Below are 20834 nucleotides of genomic sequence, written 5' to 3'. Positions count from 1 at the left end.
GATTTGAAATATAAAATAATTTGATGACACAGAATTTCACACATTTGTTTTGCCTCTTTTTACATCTGTGGCTCAGACAGTCAAGCGAATGAGCTAAATTAGTGACGACGTGCCAGTGATGGGGTTCAATGAGCAAAGCAATTAGACACACAAAGCGCATCCAGTAATAAATGATAAGAACATTCACGTGGGGCTGGCATAATAGCTCTCTTATAGTCATCTCGGGCTGGTTGGTTAAAGGTAATCTGATTAGATTTTGGTTATTGGATTGGATCAAATTTTGAAAATGGGTTGTTCAATAGGCAAAGAAGGATTCTGAAATCGGATTAGATTGAATCCGAGTTAATCTGGATCAAATCTTCAATTGGTGTAATGGGAGCTGGATAACTTTGATAAAGAAAAACAAAACAAACAAAACAAAACAAAACAAAACAAAAACATGATTGTCCTGATCCTAACATGGAGTAGGATTTCAAGGTGGATTTCCGGATGAAAATGTCGCAAAAATTGATCATATAATCAATTTGCATTATTTGATGTATACACTTTGATTTATATTTTGTACTTGATTTGTTCAACCGCTACAGTGAAGTGGATAATGTAGACACAGGCTACCAATTAAGCCTTTCATTGTGATATGTTGTCCCATTTAGAGCACCGGTAATCCGGATTTGGTAATCTTGAAAATGGTGGAATGTGTTCCAATCCAATGTTGCTTTGAAAAAAACGTCATAAAATTCAAACCTGATCCAGGATAACAAAAAATGAGGTGTCCTAATCTAGATCACTTTGATCCAGATAACATTTTTCAACAACTGGCCCTAGGCCCTCATGATCACTCTCATGACATCCTGACGCCCACCGCTGGACTCGCTCAGATCGGGTCATTTGGGAGCCTTTAAAAACACACCCTGCGAGCAGTGTGTCCCATTCCCCTCCAGGACTAACCATGAGTCTCACTCCTCAACTGTTGGCTTCGGCTCTGCTCCTCCTCATTCTCCCTCATCCCATCAACTCAGCCACCGGCAGTCTGCCAGCATGCAGAGTCATATGGTGATTTATCACTTTTAACTATACATGCACATCAGGTTCAGACTTCTTTGCTCTTATTTTGATGCTGGTGTTTCTGTCCACGAAGGCTCTTCAAGCAAACCTGTGCCGAACCAGTGGAAGCTGTGAAGAAGCAGGTAAAGGCCTGGAGCACCAAGACCTGTGGGGACAGCCAGGAGGAGTGCATGTATGAGGTAAAAAAAAAAAAAAAAAATATATATATATATATATATATATATATATATATATAAACATTAGGGGCTGTCAAAATTAAAACATTAACTGGAGATCCATTTAAATTTCATAACGCACTAAAAAAAATTAACTCAGTTAACTCAGTTTTATTTACTTCCTGAAGCAGCTGACCTCTGCTCACTGTGTAGAAAAAACCTAGAGGAGAGCCACTGTCGTAATAAATCATTTTTACGTAGTTTTACTTTAAAAAGTTGCTTGACGACTCATTGGAGAAATCCAAAATAATTTGCACACTTCGCAAAGCCAAATATACTTTTCTTTTCTTCCACATTGATTCCAAGATTTTTACTCTAGTAAAAATAGTATCGGTGAAAAAGTATCGGTTTCAAGCTTTTGTAAAAAAATTTGCGATTAATTAGTAAAAAAAATGTTAATTGCTTGACAGCACTAATATATATATATATATATATATATATATATATATATATATATATATATATATATATATATATATATATATATATATATATATATAAATAGCATCACATTTTCAAAGGCTTTTTGCACGATGGGGGCTTCACATGATTGAGGATTTTGAAGTACTCGGCTGCCGCCAGCTTTGTGTTTGCACTCTCATAATCAATGTCGGCATCAAATTAGCAATTGACTGTAGAATCATGTTGACGTGAATGCGCATTGCGCAATACCAATATAAGGTCTAAGACAACTTGAAAGAAGCGGTGCCTGGAACTCAAACAAGCTGGCGTTTTGGGGATTTCCTTTAAAGTTGTCATTTTGACAGGATTCCGCCCGACAGTGACAATATGTTTATTTGTTTAGAAAAAATCTTGAGTAGGGCTTAATGTTTTTTTGTCTTTTTGCCAGTTGGTGAAGGACTCTGTATCGCACCTTCAAATCAGGCACACGTCGCCCAGCACGCACTCGACCAGCGACCTCTTCTTTGAGTTCAACCCCCAATCAGCGCCCAACTTCTGCTGTGTGAAGGTGGGTGTCACCACCTTTTCTTTCAGCCACTTCTAACACTTGGAAGTGTGTTTTCTCAAAGTGCGATGTGAGTACCACTAGTGGCACGTGGGCTTTCTCTTGTGGTACGCAAAATAAGCATTGAAAACACAAACGCAACATTAAAATGAAGCTTGTTCAAGTTCAGTATTTTTTCAGGTGGTACTTTGTGTAAATTGTTTGAAAACCACCATGCCAGGTGATTCCCAACTTAAAGTGTCATTCCGTCACAGGCCGCTGCCATCACAAAGTTCTCCAACTCCACCAGCAACGATTACTGTCTCATCTACAACCTCATGGCTGGTGAGTGATGACGTATGGATGACGATTTGGGACACACCTCTTAATTGATTAATCAATTATAGGTCAGACTGGATCACTATTTTTTTTCATATCATCAAGACATGTACAATTGCATGCCTCCAGCTTTATGAGAACTGTTAGGCCCCTCTTTGGGATGAACTAGAACAGAGGCAACAGCACTCCGACAATGGATTCCTTTGGGAATTTTATAAAGGTTGTATATCACTGAGCAGTGAAGGCTTGCAAACATTGCCTATGTAAACAAATACTAGCAAGCATTTGCCGCTCAGTGAAATTTGGGCTTAAAGACTGAAAAGTCTCCCGACATTGCATCCCCAAAATATCCATAAAATTCAGAATATCGCATATTTTTCCCAATATTGTGCAACTCCATTGAAAGTTACAGTCACAATATTAAATAAGAATGCTCATAAGGAGCTGCTGGAGGCCACTACTCACACCAAGACACTCACGCACAGACTAATCGGCCAAACCGATTCCAGCTTCTGATGTCACTCACAAAGCCACGCCCCTTACTGTAAGACACACTTTCAACATATGAATAGTACAGTGAAACCAGTTTATTTCTTTAGTCTATTTTTTTTATTATGGTATTATATAACACAGTGCTGTTTTTCTTGATCAAAAATGCATATCTATGTGAAAAACCAATTTGCAGGTAACACACTCTTGTATTTCTTACGGTTTGTGAACTGGGCGTGTTTCCCCCCCCCCAAAAAAAAAACAGGAAGTGGGCTGACAAAGAAGCAGGGTGTCAGGGAGATCTGTAACGAGAACATGTGTCCTTCGAAGAAGACGGCAGCATGTGCCCAAGACATATGAACAAGGACGCACAGAGGTGTCCTCCTATCCATCCTGTTTGAACCAAATGTCAATTACTCAAAACATTAAAGATGCATTTGCTTCCTGAATCAATTATGATCTTTTGAAATAAACAGGGTTTAGAACTGTTGAACTGTGCAAATCTTTGTCGCATTGTCGCGGTGAGAAGCTGGGTCACCGGGGGGACTCGGAGTCCGTCCGCTGCTCCTCCGCATCGAGAGGCACCAGATGAGGAGGCTTGGACATCTTGTTAGGCTGCCACCTGACCGCCTCCCCTGGTGAGGTGTTCCGGGTGCGGCACATCGCACTTGGAAGAGGCCCCGAGGATGACCCAGGACACACTGGGGAGACTATCAAAAGTCTCCCGGCTGGCTTGGGAACGTCTCCCGGGAACGGGTCCCCCAGAAGGAGCTGGACGAAGTGGCTTGGGAAAGGGAAGTCTGGGCTTTCCTGTTCAGCTGCTGCCCAGGTGAACCGACCTCGGATAAGTGGAAGAGAATGAATGAATGAATCTGTTACCATTAACTCTTAACCCTTGTGTTGTCTTGTGGGTCAAATTTGACACATTACCATGTTTAGCTGTAGAAAAAAATACCTTAAACTTTTCCTAAATTTTTCCATAGTTAGAAAAAGTGATACCTTGTTTTTGTGTATGTTTCCATGTGGGCTGTACACCACTAGGATACAAAGATTGTCTTATGGGTCATTTTTGACCCGTAAATTATAAAAGCATAAACACCGGAAAAAAGTTCAACGGGCACACAAACTCTCTCAAATACACACACATACAAACACACACACACCTACGTGTTTTCAGGACTTATCAGGACGTATGACATGAGGACGCAAAAATGTCCTCATTTTTCCACAAGTCCTCAGATTGAAGGTGTGTTATCACAAAATTGTCCTGATATGTCTTGAATACAAGTACACACCCGCACGCACACACACACACACCCACGCACACACACACACACAAACACACAAAGAAACTAGATTGATGTACGAATTGAACTTGCATTTGACCAGCACCTGCACTTTTGATCCGCAGCTAACCCATTGATTTACACAAGCTCCAAAACAAATACAAAAAAAAAACAATCTCAGACATAATAAAAACAAATTCAGTAAAGGGGATATAGATACACTCTGAATCAAAGGACCCATATTTGGCTTCTTGCTGAGTCCATGAATAGACATTTCACTGTCCAAAAGTTCGTGGATGAGATATTTTCAGGAGGAGCAAGAGGAGGAAGATGTATCTGAAGCGCAAGATGGGAAGGAATGAAACCCAGAAGATGATGCATCTTCAGATGAAGAAAAGGAAACCCCTCAAGGTGACGGACATTTTTGTCAAAGAACAGCAAGATTGCGTGGTCCTCATCAATTTTAGACAGCAACCATGTCAGAACAAATACACCAAACATCATAAGGATGACTCCAGTTCCAACAAGATATTCAGCTGCTATTGTCCAGGAAATTTCACCAACCTTTCTCCTGTTCATCACACCAAACATCGAAAAAGTCAGAGGCCTCTGAAGCCATTTCGGAAGATATTCGGGGACCTGAATCTTGTCTTGATCCACCTGAGGCTGCAGCTGGGTCAATCGAAAGAGAAAAGGTGCAAGTTCTGACCCTGGAAGTAAGACAAAAGCAATGCACCGTCCATGTGAGAAATACATTTGCAAAGCCCATTCTCACATTCGCACGTGCTGTCCGACATGTGCTAAATAGAGTTGATGCTGAAAATTGTTCGGAAAAGAAAGCAACATATTGTTGTTAAGAGAGAAGTATTTTTATGATTCACTTCATAAAAAAAATTTAAAAGAATAAAGTGCTGACAAAAAGTTCCAGATTGTTGACTTTTTTCCCCTATCAATACAATTACTTCAGAAGTTATTACTTCACATTTTATATAATAGCAATAATATATATTTTCTGTGTGAAAGAAAAGTGTTATGACAGTTGGCTTGTGTTTAAAAAAAAAGTGTAGTATTGGTCATTGATGATTGTTTGTCACAAATACATGATGAAAATGAATCCAATTGTGTTGAATTGATAAATAACAGGTTGTTTTATCACGCAAATTAGATTTGGGATTTAAATTTCAATTAAGTTGCTTTATTTTGGGGCATTGGTAGGGCGGGTCTTTTTGGACCCATAGGACAAGGGGAGTAAACAGAATGTTAAGATCGCACAAGGGTTAATTTCAAGTCAAAAGGGAATAAGAGTAAATTGAAATGATTAATATAATACTGTATGTTCAAATGGTCTTTCAAGTGTGACAACTTATGCGAAGTACTAGTTACCAGCAGCATACTGAGATATTGGTGGTTTATTTTGGCACCGCGGCATCGCCATCTCGCTCATATCCAGGCCGGTTGCACCGCTTCACACCTTTAAAAATGATTCCTCTACATTCAAGGTGAAACGTTTTAAGCTAAGTGTTTTTAATGTGCGATACTAGCAGGTCACTTCGTTCGCTGCATTGTGAAAACTAGTGAAAACATACATCTTCATAAGTCTGATGACTCGCACGGCCTTTTAGTTCCACCACAATCAAGGACACGCTGCCTTGTGTGTGGTGCACTAGACCTTAGAGGTGAGTGACAACAATGTGCACGTTGGCGTCACTGCAGACTACTTGACTATGCGTGAAATGGACATTGGAGTCACACGCAAGACATGCGCTGATCTTGTGCTTGGTCTTTCACAAAGCTCATGCTGATTGGTCTTGATTAATTTGGAGCTGGTCTGTTGTTAGTTAAATGATTTGACTCAGAGATCACGAGTCCGAGGTCTGTATTCGAGAGAAAGAGAAGATCTCTATTAACTGCCGTGAGTTCAGATTCGCCATAAACAAGACAGGACGCAAAGGTGATTTGGCGAGGGGCAACAACTTTGATTCAAGTGATCCGGATTATTCAGTGAAAGACTCAAGAGAAATCTGGGTCAGTAGTATGAATGAACCCATTTTTACGACCAGTACCGCCAGTATCACTGTAGTTTAATGCTGCGGGAACACATTTATTTATGGGCACCAGTCATTGCTAAATCACATACTAAATATGCACGCAGACTAATAAAAATTAGGGATACTGTATTCGGCTTCTGGGTGATTTTTTTTTTAAATGCACTTTGGGTGGGGAAAAAAATGACATGCACTTTAGACTCGACAGGTGAACTTAATTCGACCTTCTCTAATGGACTTTTGTCTTTGGAAACATGCTTTCAAAAGAGCATTTGAACCGTTTCAAATATACGCTATTTCAGTATTTTTTTGCAAAACTTGCTGTTGTCTAACAAGGAGGCAGAGTTTTGTGGTGCAGGTGTCCTGCGAAGCAATCGCAACACTTTGACGTGTTTAAAGCAAGAAGCGTGGTAAAAAACAACTTTTACGGCGCAAAAGCTAACATTACAGTTGTGGCCTGTGGAACTGCGATAGAATGAAACATAAGAGGGGATTCCTCTTACACTGTGAATATACTGAATGTGAATATTTTCATTCTGATCCATTGTGGAACAAAAGTACTTCTTTCGCAATCAGGCAGCAACTTCTGAAACAAGTATCACAAAGAAAAGGCTTGTCTTTTGTCCATTTATTGGTGTTGCAGCTAAGAGGTCAGATTAACAGTACAGGGTGTCATGCAACCATGAGCAAGTCAAGGGGTGTATTTTTTTTTTTATATTCCGAAATATTGGTGTGCATTGGTCATAATTAACTACCTGTGAAGAGAGACATTGATCATTTAAAAAATGTAACAATCCATATGCAAATGTGAAGTGATGAATAATAAAAGCAGTTAAAATGAAAAACAGTGTATGAAATCAGCATTAACCCTCAAATGATCCCCCAATAATTCACGGTATGAGATGTAAAATGTCCATTTACATTCAATATTTTTACCAACATATCGATCCATTAAAAATCATTACATCTCACAATATTTTGCGCTAAAAAAGAGGAAATTACAGGGAAACAAATATCTCATATATAACCAGCAAAACGACTCGCCAGGTAACAAAATAGTAAAAAAGGAGATGCAAGATGAAATTATAAGGCTTATCGGTTGAACTTTTTGGAGTTTAAATATACTATGCTTAATTCTCTTTGTCACTCCCAGGTTGAGGTTTACTATAACAATTATACGTAGAATCAAACAGGTTGAGGCAAGCACACTTTGCATCTTATTTGGAGAACTGCGAGGGTGAGGGACTGAGAAAAAAGTGTGTTTTAATAAGTAATGATCAGTGGACGATCAGAGGCATGGGCGGCGGACATGTTTCTCCTCAGCTCCAGGCCGGCAAGAGGCGAGAAGGCGGGGAGGCCGTCGTAGCCCAGCAGTTGGCGGGTGGCCGACTCCCATGTGAAACCGAACTCCAGGCGGCTGCAGATGCACGGGTACTGGCGGTCTGCCCAGCGGACCCACTCGACTGCCCTCTTCATGTCCAGCCAGCGGGCCGGCCTGGTTTGCACCAAACAACGACCAAAAAAGACAATGGGTGTAAATCAGGGATAGACCGATTATCGGCCGGGCCCATTATAGGCACCGATATTTGGCTTTTTGACGAATATCGGCATCGGCCTTTTTAAAAACTCTGCTGGCTGATAATAAATCAATTTAAAACTGTGGAAATCAAAACAAAGATATGTGAAAGTTGAACATTTCTGTCATTTTGAAATTTTCATTTACTGTAGAAAACTACATGGAGTTATTGTTTAAATTTTACTTTATACTTTTTAAGACATGCTGACAATCCTGGGTGCTCCCTGAACTTTTTGTTAGAATTATATTAGAGAGATGTATACTGTAATGGTTTAAAAAAAAAAAAAAAAAAAAAAATCACCAGTATGCAAACCTGAAACATTGTTCAATAAACATGCTGAAAGACGTTACAACAAAGTTAAGAGTAAATTTTTCTTTCGATTTTAATGCCAATATTTTCCTTTTCACTGAAAATGAATATCGGCTTCAAATATCGGTTATTGGCCTCCTTGACTACTAACAATCGGTATCAGCCCTGAAAAAAGTGTCTCCATGTGAGACCGCTTTTTAAATGACATTTCAAGGCAATGTCACAGAGTATTAGGCTGAGAGATCCCTGAAAGAAATGAGTTCTAAATGAGACTTGGGAAAGAAGATATACAGGATTAGGATGAGGGTGGGTCAGAGCAGGCAGAGATGTTAGCGCTGTAATTAAAACCCGCTGACGTAGGCGTGCATAATCTTCGGTGAGTTTTCTCAAGGTTTCTCATGAGACCTTGAGGAGAGAATCTAACAAAAAAAAAAAAAAACCTCAACGCGTGTGTGTGTTTTTTGTGTGTTTCCGATGCCGTCATAAATTGGCGCACGTGAGGGCAAGCCTCTGTGCCCCTGTGTGCGCCACCGACGGCTGTCTGTTATGTGCCGGACACGTAAAATCAAAGTGTTGGCTGTTCATTGATTTGAGGGAAAGCTACAATGGGAATAATGAGCTTTCTATTTTCAGTGATCACAGTGTGAGCTTCACCTGACGGGAGTATCCTCCAGACAAAAGAGCGTGCGCAGCAATGCGCCTTCTGGAAGCTTCTCCAACCGCGTCAGCTGCAGGACCAGAAGAGTCGCCAGGAGCCTCAGAATATCGGCATGGGCCTTTACGCCTACACCGCACCACAAACAAACAAAAAAAAAAAGGTATGAGTTCACTAAAAGGGATAAAATATCATTTAAGTCTCACTGCGCATTATCGATACACCACGGTACCTAAAGCACCGGTCCAAAAATATTTCTGACTTCTGCTGAATTATGAGGAAAATGAGATAGCTAACATCACACATTACTATTATATTTGAAATGATTTGTCTGCAGTGGATATTTAATTCAATGTACTGCTCATATCGTCCCGTTAAGCCAGCCCCTTTTCGGCCCTATGATAACATCAGCTAGTATTGTTACAATACCAAAATTGTGACTTTGACGCTATAGTGTTCCCCCACCAATCATAGGGGAGCCGTGCCGCATGTGGCAAAGATCGGAGTAATAGCAACTACCCCAAACTGGTTTATGGTTGCCACAGGAGGCTGGCAAAGCACTACTTTTGTCTAAATTAAGACCCTCAACTCACTTCAACATAGTTCCTTGACACAAAGATGCGACAAGGTGAGGTAAAGCACTACTTTTTCTAAACGAAGCTCCTCAACTTAATTTTACACAGTTACTTGGCACCAAGGTGCCATCATTTTAATAATTTAATTTGATGAAATAATTTAATAATTTTCTTTCTTCTTTGCTTGGCGTTTGGCCCTACTGATCCTGCCTGATGACAACAATATGTTCTTTTATTTATCCTTTTTTTTTTTTGGGTGTGGTGGGAGATTGACAGACAGAATTGATAACGGAAGCACGGTTAAAATAACAGACGGACTGACAGATAAGCGATTACTATTTGGTCCGTCTTGACAAATAGATGGAGGGTGGAAGGGTACCCAGGATGTCAACAGTCACATCCAGTTAATGGGAATTATATTGTATTGAATTGTACTGTCATTACCGTTAGAGCGCCCCGAGCGGTGGAAGAAAAATCCACAGAATAGCCGCACCGGACTATAAGCCGCATGGCTCAAAATTTAGGAAAAAGGTCACGGCTTCTAGTCCGGAAAATACGGTATATTGCATCGCATGTTATTCAGTGATATGCCGGGGAGGAAGTGAATCTCACCGAGGGAGCGGATGCCTTTACTTTCGAGGAACACTTTGGCGAAGACGTCGAGATCAATGTTGAGCCACTTGCCCAGTTCTGCGCTCAACTCCCAATAGCCGTCCTGCAACATAAAATAAGATGTTTCACGGGGCCATTTTTCTGACGTACCTAATAAAATGACTGATGTGCAGAAAAAATGGTCAAATCGTTTAAAAAACATCTTGGGATACATGAATTGATTTTATGACTTGCCAAAATCTGCAACTGGAAGATTCTTTCCCATTTCAAAATACGTGTAACGTGATCGATGCCGCCCTCTGACGCGGTCCCGCAAAAAGGGCGGCTGCCAAACTTGGTCCTGAAATACATGATGTCATTACTAATATACTACGAGATTAGCATACAAACAACATCAACAACAATGTTGTTTAACTAATGTGCTTCCATTTTTAACATATTTAAAATATGTTAAATGCTACAGTGGACAACTGCTGAAAAGCCGTTTACTTGAATATGCGGCGAGGTTAATGGCTGACAGAGAAACATTTACAAATGTATTAGTCAAACAGAGTTGTGGATTTACCAATAAATTTGCAGCGTCACGTAAACAGGTTTGAAGCTGATCTTTAATCTTGCGCGTTGGTCTTCTTTTATGAACTCGATCTCATTTTGATTAGTCCAGTTCTGAGTTATTATTTGGTGAAATATTTGACCTCACATTCTGAGGCGCTGATGCGCAACTAAAAAGACTCATATAGAAAGAAGAAAAAATGATTTTCGATAGCTGTCCACTGTCTGAAAGGGTCACTACCTCTCTAACATTACCAATCAAAATGGAAAAAAACCAAAAACAATTTACACACAAAAACACTCACATTAAAATAACAACAATCGCAAAGATTAAAACACAACAACAATTGAATGCCTTTTTAAACGACTGAATCAAAAAAAAGCAGCCATGTTTAAAAACTTACAAGGAGGCCTGATGAGCTACTTTGAGTCTTGGCATCGCTGAACCAAACTTGATAGCTCGGTTTCCAAAACTCATTTCCTCTTGCACCTCGTCAAGTGCAGCCTCGCTTGCATCTTGGGCCCCAAATGAAAAACCCACTGCAGACAATTTGCTTTCAGCAGACTGGGTTGATTTTTCCTCTTGGAGTTTGAATGTTTTCTTCGTCATCGCATTGGAGAGCCTACATTTTTGCGCTGGAATTTCCCTTGTGGGTAGCGGATCACAAATACCTCCACTAGGGTGGCCAAAAGAAACAACTGTCTGCAGTTGTTCGAGTGGCACGCCACCATAAGTGTCGTCTGTGGATGCAGCTCGACTAAACGAGCCGGAAATTGTGCCCCGCGTCCCAGTCGGGGTCGACTTGTCCAAACTGGACAAAGGCAGCCGGGCCGGTCTGACACTTTGTCCGGAAGATCCCATCGGGGTGAACTCCGTGCCATCAATTTCCAATTCATCCGTCTCTTTGGCTTGCATGGAGAGTTGCACAGCAGGTGGTTTGCTGAGAATGGGTCGACATCTAAGTCGATGCTTCGCTCGTGTCACCGATGAGCCCAAGATAAGTGGAGGTTTGCTTACATTTGGTTCTGCAGCTGCTGGTGGAGGAGCACCAGGAGTTTTTGGAAGTGAGGCTGAAAATGCACGCCTAACACGAGAAGAACGGGAAAGTTCCAATTCTGCTGAAGCATCTTGCATTTTGCTCATCATAGAAGGTGGAGGGACTGATGAGCCTAAAGTTAGGACGTTGTTTACATCGGATGGATGGCGAGGTGCAGGCGGAGGCGGAGGTGGAGGACCATTGAATGGCATGCTGCCAGGTGGAAGAGGAATAGATGTTGGATGGCCAACGGATGCAGTTGGAGGAGCAATAAATGAAGGCTGGCCAACAGGTGGAAGTGGAAGAGGAACAAAGGATGGAGGTGGCGGTGGCGGAACGACAGATGATGATGGACGGTAAAAATGTGGAAGTGGATGGTCACCAAATGAAGGATGAACAACAGGTGGTGGAGATGGAGGAACTGATGAGCCTAAAGTCCAGATGCTCTTTACATTTGATGGGTAGCCAGGTGGAGGTGGAGGAGCATCCAATGACAAGCTGACAGGTGGAAGAGCAATAGATGATGAAGGGAGTGGAGGAGCAACAAATGAAGGATGGCCAACGGGTTTTGGTGGAGGAGGAACAACTGATAGGCTGCCTGGTGGAGGCGGAGCTTTGTTTACATTTGGATATCTGCTTGCAGGAGGAAGTGGAGGAGCCTCAACGGTTTTAGGGGGTGAGGCTGAAAACACAGGCACAAAAGAACCACAAAAGTAGGAAACTTCAGGGTCCGTCATTCCAAATAGCCCTACAGCACCCTTCAATGGAGACCGTCTTGTGGTGACCCTCCTGGACATTAACATTTCTGCAAATGGAGGAGAGGGAGCTGGACTAGGGCTCTAAGGAAAAAAAAAACAATGTAAAGTTATCCAACTACAGAGATGTGCCCAATAAAGAAAAAATGAGGGCAGGGAGACCAACCGTGGGCGAATACGGGGGCGTTTCACTGGAGTCTGACGTATAACTTGGAGCCTGCACAAAACAACAGACACAAGCAGCTTATAAAGATGATCGGAGGTGGGCATTCTGTCACTGACGGACGCTTTTTAAAAATGACGGCGCAAGCACTGACGTGGGGGGGGGGATTGGGAAGGATGTTGCAATACATTACGTATCACAACACTTGGGTCACGATACGATATTGCGATATCACGATATTGTAATGTTCTACCCAATTACTCTCAAAATTACATGTTAGACATGAGAAATGAAGTTGCTGTATATGTTAATCAGAAGATATAGATCAGAGGACAAAGTGAGTCAGAACTATTCGCTTCAAAACATACTATTTATTAGTTGTGTTTTTGCACATTTTCTCTGAAAAAAAAAAGAAAATGGAGTGTTGCACAATGGCATTATTAAATCGATATTAGAAGTTGAAAAATCGATATTATATTTGGCGGCCGAAAATCGCGATATATTGGCAAATCGATTTTTTTCCACACCCTTACACCCACGTGGCCGTTTTGCTGACGTTTTTTGGGGGGACCGACTGACGGACCAAAGGACCTCTGACAGACTAACTGACGGACTGACCAACTGACGTTTACAATTCGCTTCGTCTTGAAAAATGACAGACTGACAAATGAGGTACGGGTGCCCAGGCCACTGACGGATGACGAACGACGGACCAGTAGAATTGAATCAAATGCCCACCTCTGAAGATGACCATAAGTAAAATGAATAACCAAGATGATGTGACGTGACATACACTGCTTATAAATCCAAACAAATCTTCAATCATGCCCATGTCCATTTCGTCTTCCTCATCTTCTACAACAGTCTGAGGAGATGTCCAGTCCATGTAGGGAAGAATGTCCACATCTTCTTCCGCCAACAACTTGGGGATATCCGTGAAACCCTCATCTGCTTGAACCGGCTCCTGAAAGGTCAAAAAGACTTTTGTCATGAGATATTCCACCGGCGATAGACGGACGAATCAGCCAAAGTGACAAGAAAAAAACAAACAAACTCTTTCTTCGATGGCCACAAAGCTGGTGAACTGAGACAGGATGGAGAATTCTTTGCTCAAGTCAATAATGAAGGACTTCAATTGGCTTTTCTTCCCCTGGGGACACAGAGATATCATTTGCAAGCTTTCTTCATAAATGTCTGAGGTACTTTCATTAAAATACCCCAAGGACCAAGAATCATAACACACTTTCCACCCTCTTTTTTTTTTAATTGAGATAAGCCTGTTTTGTCTCATTTAAATGAGACACTTACTGCCATGCCCCCCCACCCCCTCCCAATGGGGCAAATGCTGAGTACAGCAGAAAAAGGGGGCGTTTTGAGCAGCCACTAGTTCTCAGTCAGCACAGAGGCTCAAGCGCAAAGTGAGTCCTCATAAAATAGCTTGACAGGACTTTCACTGGCGTCAGCTTTTTGTGAACAATAGACTTTGATTTCAATATTCACTGAGTGGTGTCATGTATATGAGTCCCACCAAGAAGGAAAATTGAGTGACAGGCTAGCTGCCACACACTTTTCACTTGTCATCAAAAGATTGTCTTTTATGTGTGGTGTGCTTTAATGTTTTACATTTTAGCCATCCATCAATCCATTATCTGTACCGCTTATCCTCACAAGGGACACATTGGTGGTGTATTCGATTTTATACTCGGCTCATATTGAAAATGTGTTTTTAAAAGTTATTTCCGACATATTAACGTTAGAATGATTGACTTCTAATAATACTTTTATGACAAAAAAAAATGGCACAGTTTTACTTCCCAGTGCCTGTCAGCCAGTCTTCAAAGGGTGACTAGTTCGACATTATCAGAGTTGTATTAAAAACATACATCTCAATAAATTAGAATATCACAGACAAGTTCATTTAGTTCAAGAATATCCATCAGGTAAAATTTATACATTTCCAACCCGAATATGCGTGCATGTAAACGGCAATCGGAATATTCACGGGACAGTCCGCGCATGCTCAACCGCAAGGAATCTTGTTCTTTGTAGTACAGGAAGTGCTTGTAACCCTTCGTAAATAAAGGTTTAGTGATAAACAAAACATTCTTCCTTGTATGACACCTCATGTTCAGCTTCGCTGGAATCCAAGCTTCCGTCTTCGTAGTCTCTGATGAGAGCTCTCGCTGTCAGTTTGTGAAGAAACTGGACGCATACACATTATAGCACAATAACCAACCACATCATCATGATGAAAAAAATAGCCCATGTGACTTTACAGAGCGCCACATCCTCTTACCGTGCCCCTCGTCTTCTGCAGTTCACTAGTGGACACCATGGTTATTAGCTCCTGGCCGCTCAGGTTTCCGAGCAAGGTGGCCTATAAAAGGCAAACAGAAAAATCAGATCAGTCATCAAATCGCTAACCACCAATACTTTAATCATTTTTTTGTTTGTAGTTGCCATTGAAAAAAATATTCCTTTAACGTAAAAAAAAAAAAAAAAAAAAAAATCAGTTTGAACCGACTTCCGAAAATACCATAAATACTTCAATGAGCATCTAAACTTACTTCATTATGTTTTCTTTGGGTTTTGTTGTGTATGAGCGTGTTTTTTTGTGGTACCAGTGATGACAAAGAGCAAAAAAAATGAGATAACTACAGGTTAGGCAAAATAGATTTAGAGGTACACGCGTCCCTACCCGGACTGTGCCTGTAGAAATAAGAAAATTCACACATGGTAAAGATACATACTGTAGTACAAACAGTGGTCAACCTATTTTTATATCTGACAGTTAATGTCATTTAAATTTAATGTATTTTGCTTCTGCAAGTAAGAGGCTCTCTGTGTATCACTGGCATGGAGATAAATCCCAATATACACGTGCTGACCCAACCAAAACACATTCTTCAATTCGGGCCCACTTCATGCACTACCAGCCTCACATACACAATAAATGAGTTGGTCGATGGCACACTGCGATGTGCAGTGTGGCTTACGGTCATCATCTCGGTTGATCTCGGAAAGAGACGTAACAGTTCGGGGCCACAAATAGCATACTCGGCCGATTCTGAAGATGTTCAAATTAATTGACTTGGATAAGTGATCAATGTCATGCCTGTGTGCAGTTTGGCACGAAGCCATAGACCAGTGTGTGGCAGTCGTTGAAGAGCGCGTTGAGCTGCTTGGGGGCCTGGACAGGAGGGGGCGCAGACGGGTTGAACTGTTGCCACTTCACTGACACAGAACTGCAGCCGGGAGACGCCATACGCCTCACCTGGCACGCCACCTGTGTGACCGAGACAGGATGTCTCAGGTTTATTTCCATAGAAACTGCCAGCAGCTCAAATGCTCAATGCAAATCACACAAAAACATAAACGCTCGTGTCACATTTATATCCTCACCTTCTCAGCCCACTTGTGCTTGCTTTTGGCATCAAAAAATTCATAGGCTCCGCCCCCTGCCTGGGCAAGGGCTCTCAGCATGTGACGATTGGCTGTAGAGCTAAAAAGAAAACAAAACGGATGACCCATTGGAAAAAGACAACCCATAATTCGAATGTCTTTAGTCATACTCATAAGAAGAGCGGTTTTCAATGTGTCATTGAACTGACTTTTTTCCCTTTCATATTCAATTATTATTGAATAAAGGTTTATTATGCCACGCGACTGATTAGCTACCAGTCCAGTGTGTACACTGACTTTCTATACGCTGCCACGGAGGCGAGGAGTAGTTACTTAGGGGAGAGGATGCGCACTGGGAGCAAATTATGGTTCAGTGTCTTGCTCAAGGACATTTTGACACGGTCACAAGAGCAGAGGAAAGAACCCACAACTTTCAAGTTGGGAGACGACCACTCTTACCACTGAGCCATGCCTCTCCATACAACAGGACTGGAGCATTGCAAAAAAAAAACAAAAACAAAAAAAAAACGAAGGTTTGCCGATCACTTGATCGCGTTGTCTGGAATCGCAATAAATTGTTCAGGTCTAATCCAAAGTGCTACCTGTATTTTTTCCATAAGCCTGTAGTAAAGAAATCCCATGGTTTTAATGTAACCTATGACCCCCTTTGAGCCTTGTCTGACCTGATGCCACAAGTGAAGAGACGGCTGTGTTCAACATTGTCCCTGAGCAGCTGCATAGTGAGATTGATGTTCTGGATGTGGCCGTCGGACAGCAGGAAAAGATTGCGAATGCCATGGGACGGAGGAAGCAGTGCAAGAGCTTGGAGGGGCCGCCAAAGCTCAGTGCTGCCCCCCACAGGTGAGATGGACTGATGAGAGACATAAGAGAGAGCACACAGTACATTTTTCACTTTTCATGGCTTGTTTATCTACTTCGGTTCTTAAGAGGCACTATTGAGTCCCAGTAGGGTGACTACAGGCTGAAGATTTTCTTGTTAACTCATTCACTGCCAGATATTTTCAGACTCTTTTTTACCCCAACGTTTGGAAAAAATTTGAAAAAAATATAAATAAGTTCCTGGGATTGAATAGCTGGACTGTGAACAGTCAACATAACTACGTCAATGGCAGTGAATGAGTTGATAAGCAATGAGCAACAAGTGCACTTTATAAGTTTATCATTTTGGTCCTAGTAACATTAAAGTGCGATAATCATAAGTAGTCAGGACTGACCTTTATGAAATTCTCCGCAGCTCGTCGAGCTTTATCAAGTGGCTGCGCTGTCAGGAACGCCTGTGTGTGATCTGACAAAAGAAATCATTTTAGGCTACGATAAGTCATTGGCATGCCATTACAGCATTTGAGCAGAGGTGGACATTCCGTCGCACTGACGTCCATCCGTCACTGACGGACGTCTGTTTTGCTGACGACTGACAAATGACGTGACACTTTTTAAAAATGACGGACCAAGCGCTGACGGAAGTGAATTCTCATCTGTCGGAGTAATCATCACTAACCGCTTCCATCACTAACCGTTTTTCGGGGGAACCGACTGACGGACCAACGGACTTCTGACGGACTAACCAACTGACGATTGCAATTCCGTTCATCACGAATGAACGAATGACGGATGGGTACCCGGGCCGCTGACGGATGACGAATGACGGACCAGCAAAATCTACGTAGTAAAATGCCCTCCTCTGCATTTGAGGATACGTGGCAAAATTACAAAACTTACACACATGCTTATAACACATACTCCACTGTCTTCACTTTGCTGCAGTGGTCTGTGTTCCTGTTCGCCTCAGGCTCCTCTCAGATAAAATGCGTTTCCTTATCATCAGCCACAAAGAGAAGACTGGAAACCCTTGTTCTCCTCCTTCGTAGTTTGTTAATGTCTCATTCTTATTATGCATTAAATGCGGCGTGGTTATTGTACTTTCTTGAAGTACTATTAAGTGGAAAATCGACTGAATCAGAACTGTGCAGTGGAAAATGAGGAATGGGTCAACAATAATAAGTAGAAAAACGAAGAATGTATTCTGCAGCTCAGCAATGTTTGTCATCTGTCATCAAAAGATAGTACTTGTGCAGTCAATCATTGATTGGGCAATGATTTGAGCAGCGTTAGGGAATGGATTGTGGTCGATTTTTTTTTTTTTTTTTAACTGTACTTCCATGTTATCACATCCAATTAATTTTTGGTAATCCACACCCCCAAAATGGCCAATCTGACTGGCCAATTACAGAACAGCATCGATGGGGATCACTGTCCTGTATCTATATTGTACACCAGGCTGTTGTTGATTTTTGCTCTATTACCTGCATGCTACGTTAGCTTTCATCTTGATTTGTTATTATTTGGTGTCCACTTTGATACGGTGGATGTAATTTTCAAAGTTACACTCTTTCTGTGTCAAATTTACAACAACACTGGATATTTGTTTTCTCCAGGGAACTGTTTTGTTTCACCCAAAAGCTTGACAGACTTCGCAGCAAAAACAAAGGGGGGCAGTCACACACACAAAAAAAAAGTGGTACTGACCAGTGCCAAACAAGAAGATGTTGATTTTAAGGTCACCCTTAAGGGTGTTGATGGCGTGCTGGGCGATCCTCTGGGCCCAGAGTAAGGGCTCTCCCCGCATGGACTCAGACGTGTCCAGCAAAATGACAACTTCATTGGATCCAGAAGTGGGTTTGATGTCAAAGTTAGGGTAGAAAACTAACATGCAGGCCTGCAGGATAGACAACGAGGTCATGAAAAAGAATTCCAGGAGCGAAGCAGCAGATCAAGGCTGACAGAGAGTCACCGAACTGTCAGACCTGGCTGTCCTTGTCAGGGTGTTCCTCTACCCACATCCTGGGTAGATGTACCTCCGACAGAGTGACTGACAGCTGAAATCCTTCTGGAGCCAGGACCTGCCCCGGCAGCACACTCACAACTGCCTTGCAGTCGGTCCTCTGCGGGATAACACTCACGATATATTAAATGTATTAATATCGTGATCAGAGAGAGCAAAATTATCAGTGCTGTCACGGCATTGTGACGATGTGTGATGTTGAAAGGAATTTGTGTGAGCTCTTGAAACACTGCAGATCACACATTTTTTACGTGAAGTGAAACATAAAAACTGTCCCGAAAGGCACACAAACAAAAACTGCACATTCAAAATACATGAAAAGTAGTTTGTTCCAATCCAATGATAATACATGAAAGTAATAACATGGGACCAACCTTCATCTTGACTTTGTGCGTAATGCATTGCAGGCTGCTGATCTCATACGGCATCTGAATGGACATGTCCAGGCTGAACTCTCTGAGGGGGACCGATGACAGTGTTAGCATACTTACATACAAGTGCATATTATACCGGCCAAATTTTCCTGGTGCACCAACGTCACATGCCAAAAACATTGCTATTCTATAACCGATCAGAAACTTGAAGAGAGCGATTTCCAGATTGCACAGTACAGAGGTGAATCAAATAACATAGGAGTGAAACGAGGTCTCTGCATGTTAACATTTAAGAATTTAATTAGGAAAGTTTTAAGGAAACTTCAATCACTTAGAGACTCTTATTAAAAAAATATGGCCACTAAAATGGGGCAATATGGGGTCTCTCACATTTGTTTCTCAAATCTTTAATTCTAAATTATACAATTATATTTTTGACATTTTTTTTACATTAGGGATGGGTACCGTACATAATAGCTGCACCTGTTTTTAGCCCATTATTAACCCTTTAATCTTAAAATAGTCACTGTCCTGTGAAAAACACGTATGTCCAATTTGTGATTTTTTTATTTTATTTTCATATCAATGCGATGTCTGTGAGGCGGAAACTCCATTCATGTAAAAATGAGAAAAAAATTTTAAAAAGTAGACATAAGAGTTTTTCACAGGACAGCGACGATATGCTACGATGATGTAAAATATTATGTACAGTGCCTTTTTTTTCCCACATTTTATGTTATCGCCTCATCCCAAAATGGAATTCATTCATTTTTTCCTCTGAATTCTACAAACAATATCCCATAACGACAACATGAAAGACTTTGTTTTTGAAAAATCTCTAATTTAATAGAATATAAAAAACTAAGATATCATATGTACATAAATATTCTCAGCCTTGTCTGTGTGGTTCAATTATATTTTTTAAAAGAATGTTTGAACTGTTAGTACTTATTAACTATATGAACCAAGTGCAAAAGAAAGTGTACATATGCTTTTTTGTTGGCTTGACTGGGTGCAAAATTATCGTGTAACAAATGTGTTTAAAAAAAAATGTTTTAATCTTATCATGACTTAATTTCACCCTTTTTGTTGGCGCTTCAAAGAGTGTCTTTGTTGAAATGTTTGTCTTGAAAGAAAGTGCACAGGCTTGATAAGATGCGGCTTCTCCCAACACCTTTTCGGTTGGCTTGTTTTCCTGTAAAACTTTTACATTGATTATTTTTTTGGACTGAAGCAGAATGAATCAATCCAGCCCCTCCTTCACTGTCTTGGCTGTGTGCTTAGGGTCAGTGTCCTGTTGGAAGGTAAACCTTTGCCTCAGTCTGAGGTCCTGAACAATTTGGAGCAAATCCAGAATGTTGCTGCATTCATCTTTCCCTCAATCCTGACTTGTCTCACAGTTTCTACCGCTGAAAGACATCGCCACAGTATGATACTGCCATCACCATGCTTCAATGTAGTGATGGTATGGTATCGGTCAGGTGATGAGCGGTGCCTTTTCCTCCAAACATAACGCCCGGCATTCACACCTAAGAATTCAATCTTTGTCTCATCAGACCAGAGAATTTTCTTTTT

The 20834-nt window shown here is 41.3% G+C and overlaps 2 protein-coding genes across 6 annotated transcripts in view; one reads left to right on the top strand and one right to left on the bottom strand.

Moving 5' to 3' along the window:
• Positions 1-946: 946 nt before the first annotated feature.
• On the top strand, positions 947-3526 carry LOC147136190 (uncharacterized). Its single transcript, XM_086052146.1, has 5 exons — positions 947-1053; positions 1139-1244; positions 2131-2250; positions 2502-2571; positions 3320-3526. The coding sequence occupies exons 1-5, from the start codon at positions 950-952 to the stop codon at positions 3412-3414; spliced, it is 495 nt and encodes a 164-aa protein (XP_085908272.1). The 5' UTR covers positions 947-949; the 3' UTR covers positions 3415-3526.
• Positions 3152-20834, bottom strand: part of parp4 (poly (ADP-ribose) polymerase family, member 4) — a 44457-nt gene continuing 26774 nt past the window's right edge. For 3 of the 5 annotated variants that reach the window (XM_086051879.1, XM_086051880.1, XM_086051882.1), the window contains 18 exons: positions 19260-19341; positions 18848-18985; positions 18570-18759; positions 17258-17328; positions 16706-16893; positions 16023-16122; positions 15736-15906; positions 14917-14997; positions 14742-14822; positions 13675-13770; positions 13414-13584; positions 12624-12674; positions 11070-12541; positions 10348-10453; positions 10114-10216; positions 8926-9055; positions 4905-5050; positions 3152-3893 (listed from right to left, as the gene is read on the bottom strand). In XM_086051879.1, the coding sequence (XP_085908005.1) occupies positions 3589-3893; positions 4905-5050; positions 8926-9055; positions 10114-10216; positions 10348-10453; positions 11070-12541; positions 12624-12674; positions 13414-13584; positions 13675-13770; positions 14742-14822; positions 14917-14997; positions 15736-15906; positions 16023-16122; positions 16706-16893; positions 17258-17328; positions 18570-18759; positions 18848-18985; positions 19260-19341 (3682 nt within the window). In that variant the 3' untranslated portion in view covers positions 3152-3588. Of the gene's footprint in view, positions 3894-4904; positions 5051-6998; positions 7881-8925; positions 9056-10113; positions 10217-10347; positions 10454-11069; positions 12542-12623; positions 12675-13413; positions 13585-13674; positions 13771-14741; positions 14823-14916; positions 14998-15735; positions 15907-16022; positions 16123-16705; positions 16894-17257; positions 17329-18569; positions 18760-18847; positions 18986-19259; positions 19342-20834 lie in introns of those variants that run through there. The other 2 variants (XM_086051881.1, XM_086051883.1) reach the window with 1 other exon arrangement.

This window comes from Filicampus tigris, chromosome 14 (genome assembly GCF_054856515.1).
Source record: "Filicampus tigris isolate MCC_2025a chromosome 14, RoL_Ftig_1.0, whole genome shotgun sequence".
Classification (NCBI taxonomy): Eukaryota; Metazoa; Chordata; class Actinopteri; order Syngnathiformes; family Syngnathidae; genus Filicampus; species Filicampus tigris.
The sequence above is the reverse complement of the archived record's forward strand: the minus strand, read 5'-3'. Positions and strand labels throughout refer to the sequence as shown.